The 13,301-nt window shown below is 36.6% G+C and overlaps 1 protein-coding gene across 1 annotated transcript; it reads right to left on the bottom strand.

The window, feature by feature from the left end:
* Positions 1-7,398: 7,398 nt before the first annotated feature.
* On the bottom strand, positions 7,399-12,834 carry LOC149186610 (NAC domain-containing protein 54-like). Its single transcript, XM_089412642.1, has 4 exons — positions 12,682-12,834; positions 11,403-11,684; positions 7,779-8,138; positions 7,399-7,646 (listed from the first exon to the last, which is right to left on the bottom strand). The coding sequence occupies exons 1-3, from the start codon at positions 12,832-12,834 to the stop codon at positions 8,058-8,060; spliced, it is 516 nt and encodes a 171-aa protein (XP_089268768.1). The 3' UTR covers positions 7,399-7,646; positions 7,779-8,057.
* Positions 12,835-13,301: the final 467 nt, after the last annotated feature.

Raw genomic sequence — 13,301 nt, 5'->3', positions numbered from 1 at the left:
TGTTATTCCATTCTTTCCAGACATCCCAGATAATAAAGCCTGTAATTAGAGTCCAATCTTTTTTAATGATTTCGCTACCTGAGGTCTTTCCTCCAATTCTTCAATGTGTTGGTGATGCTGAGTCTGTCTCTGTCAATTTGCCTGAAGATTGACGCCGCCCAATCCCATAAGGTAGAGGTGAAGGGGCAGTGGTTTAGTAAATGCTCCATCATTTCTTCCTTTAATCCACATAGATGGCATTTGGATGGGCCAACAAATCCCCTTTTCAAAGGATTCTCCCAAGTGAGAATCTTCTTTTGGTGAACTAACCACATAAATAACTTGACTTTCATCCATTGCGGGTTCCTCCTAAGGTTATTCCAAACCGGGTTAGGGTTTGGATAATCAAAACCTAGGTCCATGCGTTTAGCTAATTTGAGATTAAAGGTGCATTTGGTGTTTCGACCCCATCTCAGTTGTTCAGACGAGGAAGACACTAAAATCTTCCTCTTTTCCAAGTCTAGAGCTAGGGAATTCACCTATGCTTTCAAAGGACTCTCTTCATTGTAACCAAGATTCTTCCACATTCGCCATTTGCCATTGTCCCTTACCAGATCCCAGAAGTCACTTACCATGAGTAGAGATTTGTTATCAGTGCCATTTTTTAGAGCGGTTAGTTCTTCTCTAAACAAATTTGGTTCTTGCTGCTAGTTATCCTCCCAAAACCGTGCAAGGTTCCCAACTCTGATCTCCCAGAAACTGTGTTGCTGGACAATGCCTCTATTCTCCCAAGCAAGGTTCCAAATTTGGGAGCCCTTGATGAGCCTTGACATTCTGATATGATCCGTCAACTGCCAATTATTTCCATATTTTTTCTTCCAAAGCTTTGCCCAAGGGGTTGTTGATTCCTTGAGCCACCTCCACCAAAATTTTGCTCCCAAAACTCTGCTGAGGATTTCAGGGTCATGAAGCCCCAAACCTCAATGGGCCTTAGGTTTGCAGAGCTTGTCCCAAGCTACCAACACCCACTTCTTTTTCTCTTCCCCTTTTCCCCAAATAAAAGCTCGTTGAATACTCCTGATTTGTTGTATAACACCTTTGGGAGAAGGGAGTGTTGAAAACATGAAAATGGGTATAGCCTGCAGGACAACCTTTGTAAGCACAAGACGCCCCGCCAAGTTCAAAGAACTACAAGTCCATTTCCTGACCTAATCCTGAATTTGATTGGTGACCGGTTCCCACACTCCCTTACTCAGAGGTTTGTCAGTAAGAGGCATTCCAAGTTACTTGGAAGGTAACTGAGCCCTTTGAAACCCAATAATTCTGGTGAGGTTCGTCTGAATGGCAATGTCAGTATTGAAAAGAAAAACCTTTGATTTGTCAAGGCTTACCTCTGTACCAGCCGCCAAAGCAAAGTCGTTCAAGAGTTGTTTGAAAGCTCTAGCTTCCTTGACTGTAGTAATTCCCTGCAACATTGTATCATCCACAAATTGTTGATGAGTAGAGGCATCCCCATCCGAGGTAAGTTTCAGACCCTGGATTCTTCCTTCACCATTTTCCATTTTGATCGCTCTACCTAGTCCTTCCATCATTAGAACAAAGAGGAAAGGGGAGAGCGGATCCCCTTGTCTGAGACCCCTAGAAGGTATAAAGGTTCTAGAGGGAGATCCATTAAGCAGAATTTAGAAATTGACCAAGGATACAAGGGCCATAACCCATCTTATCTAGTTGTGGTCAAATCCATAAGCTCTTAGCACTTCCTTGATGTACGCCCAACTTAGCTTATCATAATATTTCGCTAGGTCCAATGGCATGATAATACTAGCTTGCTTCTTTCTCTTAAGAGATTATACCACCTCGTGAGCTTGTATGATGTTGTTGAGAATCTGTCTTTCTTCCACAAAACCAGTTTGCTACTCTGAAACGAGAGCAGGAAGAAGAGGCTTTAGTCTATTAGCAATCACTTTGGAGATAATTTTGAACACCACATTACATAAGGCTATGGGTATGAATCTGTCTAGTGTCATACATTTTTCATGCTTTGGAATCAAAGCTGTGAAAGAGGCATTAAGAGCTTTCAAAACAACTTTGAATCTTCTAGAGTCTTCCACAACCTAAAGGATATCTTGTTTGATTTTTTTCCAACAAGCTTTGAAGAAATCCACATTGAAACCATCAGGGCCAGGAGCTTTCCCATTTTGCATATCATTGATAAATTCACTAGCATCCTCTTCAAACACTGACCTGTTAAGATTTTGGTTGTCTTCCCTGGTTACAAGCTTAGGAATGAACTTTGTGAATTTGTTAATGAACCGAGATCTGTCAACGAGATGCTCCTCCGCTATGCTAAGGAAGTGTTGAACTAGGACAGATTTTCTTTCTATGTGTGAGACAAGCTCTTTCCCTTGAGAATCTTTTAGTGTGGAAATTTTGTTATGAGATCTGTGATCCAAGGTTGATCTATGAAAAAGCTTTGTGTTTATTTATCCTCATCTAATCCACTGCACCCTCGATTTCTGTCTCCATAAAATCTCTTCTTGTATGCACCACTCTTCCCAATATTTCTGAAGAGAGTTAGCCTGAATTTTCCTTTCCTCGGTAAGACCCTCTAAGATGTTGATTTGATTAATCTCCTAGATTTTCTTCTCAACTTCTTTTTTAGCTTTAAAAATATTTCCAAACTCTTGTTTATTCCAATCTTTAAGCCTAGATTTGATGTTCTTGAGTCTCTGCTGCAGTATGAACATTTTAGTGCCTTGAAAGGGCATATCTTCCGTCCACCATTTATCAATATTGCTGGTGAAGTCAAGGTGAGAGAGCGAGATATTTTCAAACCTAAAGGGTTTGTTCCTTGGTGTACCCATAAAAGTAGCTTCCATTTGGACATGCCAGTGGTCCGAGCCTCCGAAGGGAAGGATTAAAGTTGACATATCAAGGCACGTGAGAAGGAGTTCCTCTGAGATTATGAATCTATGTAATTTAGAGGCAACTTGAGAAGCTCCTCCCCTCTTATTATTCCAAGTAAAAATTCCATTTTTTGTTTCGGTGTCCACTAGCCCCATGTTATTCATGAAGTTCTGGAAGGCAATGGAGTCCTGGCCTAGTATTCTTGTACCTCCTTTTTTTCTCTGTAAGAGATCTGATCATATTGAAATCCGCTGCCAAAATCCAGGGCATATCGGGATGTCTCTCCCTCAGTTCCTCTAGGGATGTGAGATTCAGCTTTAGTTTGTCTTCTAGTTTTTGAGGAAGACATTAGTGATCATGTAAATCTACTTATCCCCCAAAGGTTGAATCACCATCGATATATAATTCCTAGAAGCTTCAACATCCAGAATTCCAAGTTTTTGAGGATCCCATAGGGTGAGAATCCCCCCCGCTGAGTTATCTGCTTTTACCTCTAGATATTTACTTGTATATGTTCAAAACTATGTGTATAAAGGAATCCTTGGTAAACTTAAGGAAATTTGCCACACCTGCTCTCACACTTACCTTGCATGCACATCCATATTTGATAAGCTTGTTGACTTCAACAATAATGAAATCAAACTAACAAATGTGGTGTGGGACATTGCAATATAGTAGTTGATACTAAATTTCCAGAAATAAACATTTAACATATTTCACATCGGTCTTACATGTACGTTGCCCAACCTTATACTAAAAATATAAATCAATTCCTACTCACTCCAACAACGAAAAGGAAATTATTAGACTTAATTTTTTCATGAAAAATAAGCACATACTTTGTTTAAGAGCAATAAAAATAAATATTGTCCATGAACTATTGCTATTATAGCTAAATATACTCTAGTGTTTTTCTCTCATGCTCCACAATCTCTTTAGGTCATCTCCCTAAATAGAATTAATTGTCTAAAATTGCACATGTTATTATTTTTCCACTGACTTTTAAAAAACAAATGTTTGGAATCTTGATTATTGCAGAAATGGATGGCAACCATAAATTTTTGAATGATGATTGTTAGGAACATTTTGGAGACTCCCTAGATGTATTTATGACATCCGCCTTTTGTAGGAGTGATGATGAGAATGATGAGTGTGGTAAGATTCCCAAAGATCCTAGGTGGTAGATTTCAAGACAAAACAAAAGAATACTTTTAGCACAACCTTAGGTTAGTTCAAGATCCTAGATACAATTTCAATGGGATTCATCCTGTTGGTTATAGCTCCCAAACTCCATGCATTGAGGAATCTTGGAAACATGGTTGAGTAGTAAAACCAGAAACTTTGATGAGCATGTTGAGGCAATGAATATCCCTTCACAAACATGTAACCAAGAAGAAATCCAACATTACTCAAGGGTGCCATAAAGGTCTGGAGAAGAATCAGAGGGAACAAAATCACCTATTGGCCTAACAAAGAATTTATCCTTTTGCAGGAAAGGAATAGAGCTATGAGAATTTGGTTTTTGTAGGCATTCAATTAAAATAATGAAGCCCTCTTTCTTGATTCTTTAAGAAAGGCCATTGTCTACAACACATTACAAATATAACCCAACCATCAATCAAACAGAGAATAAGATATTTACCTTGATAAGCCAGTTATGGAGTTAAAAGTTGGCTTGTTAATACCAATTATATTTACCATGATAACCCAATTATGGAGGTAAAAATTCACTTGTCAATACTACTAAGTTAACTAGTTTCATGAAATCCATGCACAAATTAAAGCTCGACTTTGCCCTTGGACTAGAGACTCAACTCCCTTGCAGTCAACAAAGCCAACAAATTTGAAAAAGGAAAGGCAGTGGAGAAGAAGACTATTCAACAAAGGCAAATGTTGTATAAGAGAGAATGCATGCCCCCTTCTTTTGTTGTAATTTATGTACCAAATATCTTTTTGTTGACGTATTACCTTTTAATATTGTGGTAAGTGCTTAATGTTCTCCCTGATTTCATAATAACTTCATAACATGTCGAATATTTCTAGTACCATGCATCCACTGATACCGACCCATACTGACCTATCACTTCGTTTTATCTCCCTTATATGTCGTATCACCACCCCTACCAGTAAGATCCACTTACTCACACTCTTCACTTATCAACTTCGCTTCACAATGTTGAACATACATTTGCTCTTTGCCAGGCGTTTGAAATACAAAGAAACATGAGGCTGAGGGCCTAGGATCTAAGTGTGCATAGGATTTATTATAAAGCTTATGAAAGATGAGAGGTTAATCATTGAGTCGAGAGGATCATTCTACAACCCAATATGAGGGGATGTGTAAGTTTGTCTGTCTGTTGTACCCCTTTAAAATAAAAATAAAAAATAAAAATTATGTTCTAAATCGAAAAATAATGTGGGCTATAATTAAAAATATATATATAATCTAAAGTAATTAGAAATAAAAAAGTGTGTGAATTAAATCTTATATTTTTCAAAAACATTTCAACAAGAGATTTAAATAAACTATTTGAAAATCTATGTTAACTAATTTATGTCGATATCAACTTCATATATATTTATATATAGAAAAAAAAATTAAGTTTTTATGGTTAAATTTTTTATCTGCTCTTATATATACTCTATTTAGCATTCAAAAATACAATGTAAATAATGAAAAATAAATCTAGTACTTAAGATGAATCTATCCTGGGTGGTAATCTCTCTAGACTCATATTAGATTAGTACTTCAAATGAGACTCATATTAGATTAGTACTTAAGATGAATCTATATTGGTCGATAAACACAAACATGCACTCAACCAACATTCCAAAAACAATGATAAGCCTAGGGTCTCCAACTCAATAAAATAAACACGTGCTTTAATTAATTACAGAAAAGAAGCACCTTACAGTCAAAGATGCACTTTAAGTTTTCAAAAGCTATCATGCATTATTTTCAAACTATGGTTTATCTATATGACATTAAAAACCTTGTCTTAATAAAAATAAATCATTCATAATTTATAAGTCTAAAGCAATTCGAGTAATTGGCAATTGGAGCAACCTCGCAACTTGCGTAATACTAACTGGAGCAACCTCGCAACTTGTGTAATACTATAACCCTTGGGAACTGCGCCCGGCCCTCTCCATAGCTCTGGGCTAGTCCGGGGGATTTGAACTCGTGACCTTTAGTACAGAGCCTGCCTTTTTAAAGAACTTCACCACATTGTGATTACCTACTCGCCTACCACGTAAGACTGATTGTTCATAATTTATAAGTCTAAAACTATTTAAAAATATATATATTTTCCCAAAACTTTTCTTTTTCAATTTAAAAAAATGAAATAAATTTTAATATTGCCCTTAACAAAGAAGTGATTTATTATTAATTAAAAAAAAATCCATTGAGGATTAGTGAGTATATGCAAAGGAGAATTTGTTAAAACACGAATAATATTAATATGCAGGGAGAAATTGTTAAAACAATTTAATAATGTTTCTCGTTCAATATATGGGAATTGATATAAATGTAATGCTGTTTATTGCCAAGTATATGTGAATTTAATGATATTTATTATATGGTATTAAATATAATTATTGAGATTGTCACGGAAAAGGGACGTCGAGTCTCACGGGGTATTCTTGAAAATTATGAAAAAGTGTTCTTATATTCTCATAGCTTGAGGCCAGAGCTTCAACTACCCTACCTCTGCATAATTAGATTGGCAGATTGGCTTCAATCAATCCCGGGGAGTTGAAGATTATCGAGCCTGCTAATCATGCTCGACCCGGACCATAACATCCATGGCAAGGAAGACTCACTGGAAAAAAATCATCTTGTAAACTTTCAAGAAAAAATCGTCTTGTAAACTTTTGGGGAAAATGATAAAAGAGACTTACTGGGTCTCTTTTTCATACTTCAGGGCTAGCTGTTTTGGATTAGCTGTTGTCAATCCACGATAAACTGCCAAAATCACAAGAATAACTATGGTGGCAATTTAATACACCAAAACATCTGTTCATAAATGAAGCTCTGAGATACTAGACCAGCTACCCTGCATACAATAAAGAAAATCTGAAAAATGCATACAATAAAGAAAAATTGAAAAATCCACTGTTAATCAGTTCTAGAATTCTAGTTCCAAACTATATGACACATTTAAAAATTTCTGATTAGCATACTACTATCTTACAATAACAGCCATCGGCAAGCATATATGACCTATGAACATTTACCCTGCCACCAATAAAAGTACTCATTTTCCTTTGCAAATTCGCTGATCCAGTGTCTTTGAGCTCTGTTTAAATATGGATGTGCAAAACCTATTCACATCCATTCCATAGTGAATCCCGAGAACATTCCTGAAATCCACGACTATCTGTACAAGCTAATCTATCCAGCTCCTTCACTATCTTTGATTTTATAATAACTCCATGATTATTTAGTTTCCCCATAAATTGTACATATTATCAAATTGGAGAGAATCTCCAACCAAATTATTGGATAACTTGGCCATAAGGAAAGGATGTTCGTTATGAGTATCCTCATTCTGAGCTGCCTGTGCAACCTTTAGTATTTCGTCTAAAACATCTTCCTCTTCAAAGCAGGCATCAGTTGTATGACTCAACATAGGTTCAATCTGAGATGTGAACTGGTTGAAGCTTAAATCAGCTACGCCTTGTGAAAAATTATCTATTTTAAACATTGGCCAAAGAGATTCCTGCTCCAATCTTGCACCCCCAATCATAGAACTGACCTGGAAAACAATTATATATTGACATTACTAGATAGTAAACCTTACTTTACAGATCAAATTTGTAGATTACCATAAGTAGGAAAGCTTTACTAATGCCAGGTAATCATCACAAGAGTCTACAGTAGTACACACCTTTAAATCATTTCTGGCATTGGCAGGGGATGCCAAAATGTAACTTGGGCTGGAGTCATCCAGTAGAAACTCCATCCACTGATTAAGAGTAGCACCGTTATCAGTTATATCATGCAGTCTCTCAAATGAAGTTTCTGATCGCAATGTAGTATCTGCCTGGATGTCGGCCTTTTCCTGGTTCACTTGTGGGTAGCTTTTGTCTGACAGATCTTCAACAGCATCAGGTTTGGTCATCTTATCAGAAAAGGAACTATTCATTACTGAAGGAAAAGCATTCCTCTATATTGGTGGTTCATTCGAGCTTCCAATCCTTGGCTCTATTCCATTTTTCTTGAAAACACGGCATAAAACAAAAGCATCCTATAAAAGTAAAGAAAATCATCATCAAGGGTTGCATCAAGGAATTACTCTAACAATAATTGAAGCAGACAACAGAATGAAATTTTCGCAGTTGAGTGCCTTGATAAATGGCATAAGGATATCATTAATTATTTGATAGAACTAATTCAGAAGAATACTGGGGATATGATAGCAGAAATTAATTGCAAGATATAGCTTAGGCAGAAGGATGAAAACTTGAGAACAAAGCCTATAAACACTGTTGGTCACTGAAAACCACATAATGCATAGATACATCTCTTAGCTTAGCACATTGACAAGAGAAAATAATATTAAACAGGTCAGTGACAAATCAAGGCTATGATAATTGTTGAAGAATAAAAGACCCAACAAAAAAAATCTTGGTAATGACAGTTGCTTGGAATCTCAGTCAAAATCATTGTGCCTAAGTGTGAGCAAGGAGTGATTCCAACCTCCAGCTTAAACCTATGTTACCAGAAACGAGAAACGGGAAACGGAACGGGAAACCAGAACGGTACGAAAAACGAAGTTTGGAGGTTTCGCATATAAGAAACGAGGAGAGAGAAAAACACCATATTAAAAGTGAACAATATAAACAAAGCATTAATCATAAACCTGGCCAAAATTCTTTGCTTTACAATCTAAAAAACAAGTCTTTGTTAATTTTTTGTTTCATTAAACTATATTTTGCTAAAAGTACTAGCTACTATATAACTTTTGTTATTTTTACATCAAATAAATGTGAAAAAAATAAACAACCAAATTAATTTTATACCTGTTACTAAGTATCTTATCACCTTGAAAAATTAAATAGTCAAATCTCCTCAACTTTCCCTAAAATTCATAATACTACTCCGAATGTCTTTCGAGTATCCCAAAAAATATCCTCTTCAAAGTATTTCATCTTAACTATAATCACTTTAAATTATTACTACATACTACTTTGAGGATCTCACTTCGTAAACTTTCATAAATTTAAACGTCCACAATGTGCTATAAATTTTAATCTCCTACAACGTGTGTTCAGTTATCATTATGTTTAATTTTTATTAGATGATTTGGAGATTTAATATGTTTCACAAACAAAAAATCATACTTGGAAATTGAGATTTATCCTAACCAAGGATTTCAGGTATTAATCGAGAATCTAATTTGAAGCTGTCAAAGCGGTCCTTGGCCGTTTCAAATTGGACACATTACTACCAATCACAAAGCACTCGGTCAAGATAAGTGTGGACCCATTTGTTTGCGTTTAGTCAACATAAGTTTAAGGTTGGTTGAAATTGCATGTTGTTTATTTTTAATATGGAAAACGTAGAACCATATAGTCGATAAAATATTTGTATATATTCTGTTTTGTTACAGATATGAAAAATGGAAAATTGCTATAAAAAAAATTTATTGATATATTGATCATGTAACAAAACCTTAGTTTACCTTGTAATCCTTATTTTACTTATGCTGTAATCCTTATTTTACTTATGTTGAGACTTGCGAGGATACAACATAGAGTTCTTGATCTTATGAGTTCAAAACTAAGACAGGGCATAATACTCCTCTAATTTGTGTGAATGAGCTTGCAGCTCGAAATCTTGTAAACCATATGGATGTTATATAAACCTCGGGGAAATAAATGTAGAACATTGTAATGGTTCCTGTGATGCAAAGGCATACTCCAGAGAGGAGAAAAGTCGTGACAATTTGTACCCAAAAAGGTCCACGCTAGTTGGTTCTTACTGTTTTCGGATCAAAGGCACGAGTCTCTTTGTTTGTAATTTGATACATCTTCGGATCTTCCTCTAAATCAACGGCCTCATATAAAATATCTGGGCTTCCAATAGATTCTGATAAATCAACGGCCTCATATAAAATATCTGGGCTACCAATAGATTCTGATATCGGGTAGTGATCGTTAAAACTGTGGGCTGGGATTTCTCCATTAAAACACATTGAACATGCATCAGAAATTCCAACTCGAGGCGAAGGTCTAATGGAAGATCTAGGAAGAGAAGGAGATACTTATTTTTGACCGCTTGGCAATGCAAGTTTCAGGTTCAAGCACCCCTCTTGATCCATATGGAACTGAACAGAGAACTGCTCATCCTCTGCAGATCGATTTATAGTCATACTACATAGTACTTACAACAGGAGAATGACAAGACCGTATAGCAGAGAGTTCAAAATCCGCATACATGATACAACTTGGCAAGCCGCAAGCATACAAGGATATTACGGGACTGAAGTTTGAACACAGGGATAGTGCATTATGATATGAACAGTTGATCTCAGCGAACCTTACCTACCCAGGTCCCAAATCTTGAGAGAATTATGTGGTCTAGACTCTAGAACGAGCATTCATAAAAGAAAACCAGAGATTGAAGTGTGTAGGTAGTACCTTTTAACAATGTTGTTGAAGATGCGGGCGTGAAGCTGCTTGGCTCTGATTTGTGCCTGGCTTGCATGTGAGTAGTGATGGGTTTGCTCCCTTCTTCTGCTTAAATCCTTGAAAAAACATGAGCAACTGGAGTCTAGAACTAAAATTTAATGGCAACTGGTGTTTTTCTTTGGCAACGCTCTCACAATACCCTGCGTTCTCAGCTCGTTCTTTCTTCAGCTGCTCGCTCACAAATACCCTGGACTCTCCAGTTCTTATGTTTAATTTCAAGAAAGTAACAGTCCAGGTCAGAAACTAACAGTCTAGCGCAGCATACTAACAGCGCAGCATACTAACAGTGAACTTCCAATTAAACTCTCTGTATGTGTAATCAATTGCTAATTAAACTTGATTTAACCGGCCTTTGAAAAAATTAAATTTAATCTGAGTCTGAAAACTGCAAGTCTATTTGGAAACGGCCAGAAGAAACTGCAAGTCTATCCGGAAACGGCCAGAAGAAACTGTTTTGTTTCGCCTGAAACCGTTTCTTGCCAGTGAAAACGAAAACGGCCGTTGCAGACGGCGTTTCTAGTATGGTCGCGGTTTCTGCGAAGGTTTCCCCCAGAAACGGGGGACATCGTCCCGTTTCTGGTAACTAGGGCTTAAACTAAGAAAAATATCCCATACTCTTCTCAAACACTCTGTTTCTACAAGTAAATAGAATTATTCTTAATAATTTTAAAATCCAGCAGGAAAGGCTACTGAAAATTCTGATTCAAAGAGTATACAAATAATAGAGAGACTATGATTTATGCTTTAAAGTTTATTTAACCCCATTCTCTAGTTTTATAAATGGGAAAAGAAAACTTAATCCAATTCAATCAGGATACGTGAACACCAGCTGCCGCTTCACATTGTGTCTCATCTAGACGATATTCATGCATCACCCAATCTGTTCTTCTTCCCTGCAGTGCACGCCCACCATAGAAGACTAGGGTCTTCTTTGTTCCAATCATAGATGACTTCGAGCTGATCTTCTTGTCCTTTCCAGTAGCTTTCCAGTAACTAGCTTCAGTGGCCCTATTTGTGTGTGTTCCATTGGGATACTTCTTATCATGTGGACTGAAAAAGTACCATTCTAAACCTCTGTTAGGCAGGAAATACTTATCTGCATCAGGCATGAAAAACGAGTCAGATTTTGAAGTATAACTCTTGTTACATCTAAAACCATTGTCCACGCCTTAAACTAGACTAAATTGCCATGCAGGATATTTGTAAAAGTTTTCATAAACATCTTGCATATTCTAATTCCAGGTTCACATGTAATTGGCAAGGGAAATGGGACATCCTACATTATATCAGCTTTTCTATTAATATCATGCGTTTTTCAAATAAACAATTTGCAGGCATCCCAACCTCAACCTACATTTCGTACCTGATATTTTCAAGTGCTTCTATCCCGCACTAATCCAGCTAATGGTTGATTTGCACGCTAAGCTCAGACACCAAACATCAATAATAAGATGGTTAATGGATATCTAAGGCTTTTATACCCAAATTGGACTCTATAATTTTCATCAGATGACTATTTCTGATCCAAGAAAAAAAGTTTTGGAAGCTACATTTACAGTATGTTAAAACTGACTCTCACTGATAGTGGGCCAAATGACTCTGCTTTAATGAGGCATCCACAGTCTAAATTAGTTCATACTTAGACATGCATGGCTAGAGTTTCTACATCCTCACAAGAATCAAACTGAAATGCATTAAAAGAAGAAAACTTTAGCATCTTCAAATCATGGCATAATTCCCGAGTCTATAGCCACCGCGGCATCAAAATCAGCGCTTCGACACCTCAGAGAGCCTGCACCCAGACTAATTTCACAAATGAACTTAAAACGTTTGTGGGCTTCCAGATATGGCTCTGTTGAAGCTAATTTCAAGAAAGTCTATCATATACATGCAAACTGAGACCTGAGCAAGAATTCCATAAACACATAAGAATAAGTTTAAGACACTGGCTGAGCCAAAGCATAGTGCGCGCAGTGCACACAATTTCCATGAGGAAGAAACAAGGGTGCATTAATCTCAGGGCAATATTCAGGAGCTAACTATGCAAAATATTAAGGGACCCAAATATGAAATTGAAATAGCTATGTCTTGGAATTCTAATTTGCTAGGTTCAAACTTATACAAATCAACTTCTGGGATAATGTACAATTCTATCTTACGTCCATGAAATTTTCTCTTCAAATAATAACTCACAAGCTCCTCATCATTGGGATGGAACCTAAAACCCGGGGGCAATGAAACAAGCGCCATTCTGTAATCAAAATCTATGAAAAGACTCTACAGTAGAATGTACAATACATGAATGAAGGAATTGATGGAAGAAACCTAGCCATCAATAATGGAATTTATATCAGTAAAACCCAGTGGCCACAACCGAAAGTTGGACAGGGTGATTTGAGATGGCAAACAAAGTGAAAGCGAACAGTAGAGTTTCTATTGTCCTTCAGTTAATTAAACACCTCCATAAAATCTTATGGATTTTTGGTAAAGAAATATAAAAGGTATGGGATCGACTCCCTTTTGTTACTGCCTCAACATCAATAATTAAACACCTCCATAAAATCTTATGGATTTTTGGTAAAGAAATATAAAAGGTATGGGATCGACTCCCTTTTGTTACTGCCTCAACATCAATAACCGGCTTCTGCCAAGAAAATGAAGGAACATTCAAAAAACGATACTGAAAATTCAGTTGTCACAACATAGGACATGAATCG

Source organism: Pinus tabuliformis, chromosome 3_1 (genome assembly GCF_031772625.1).
Source record: "Pinus tabuliformis cultivar Carrire ecotype Pingquan chromosome 3_1, CPIR1, whole genome shotgun sequence".
In the NCBI taxonomy this organism is placed as follows: domain Eukaryota; kingdom Viridiplantae; phylum Streptophyta; class Pinopsida; order Pinales; family Pinaceae; genus Pinus; species Pinus tabuliformis.
This window is presented reverse-complemented; position numbering and strand designations above follow the sequence as displayed.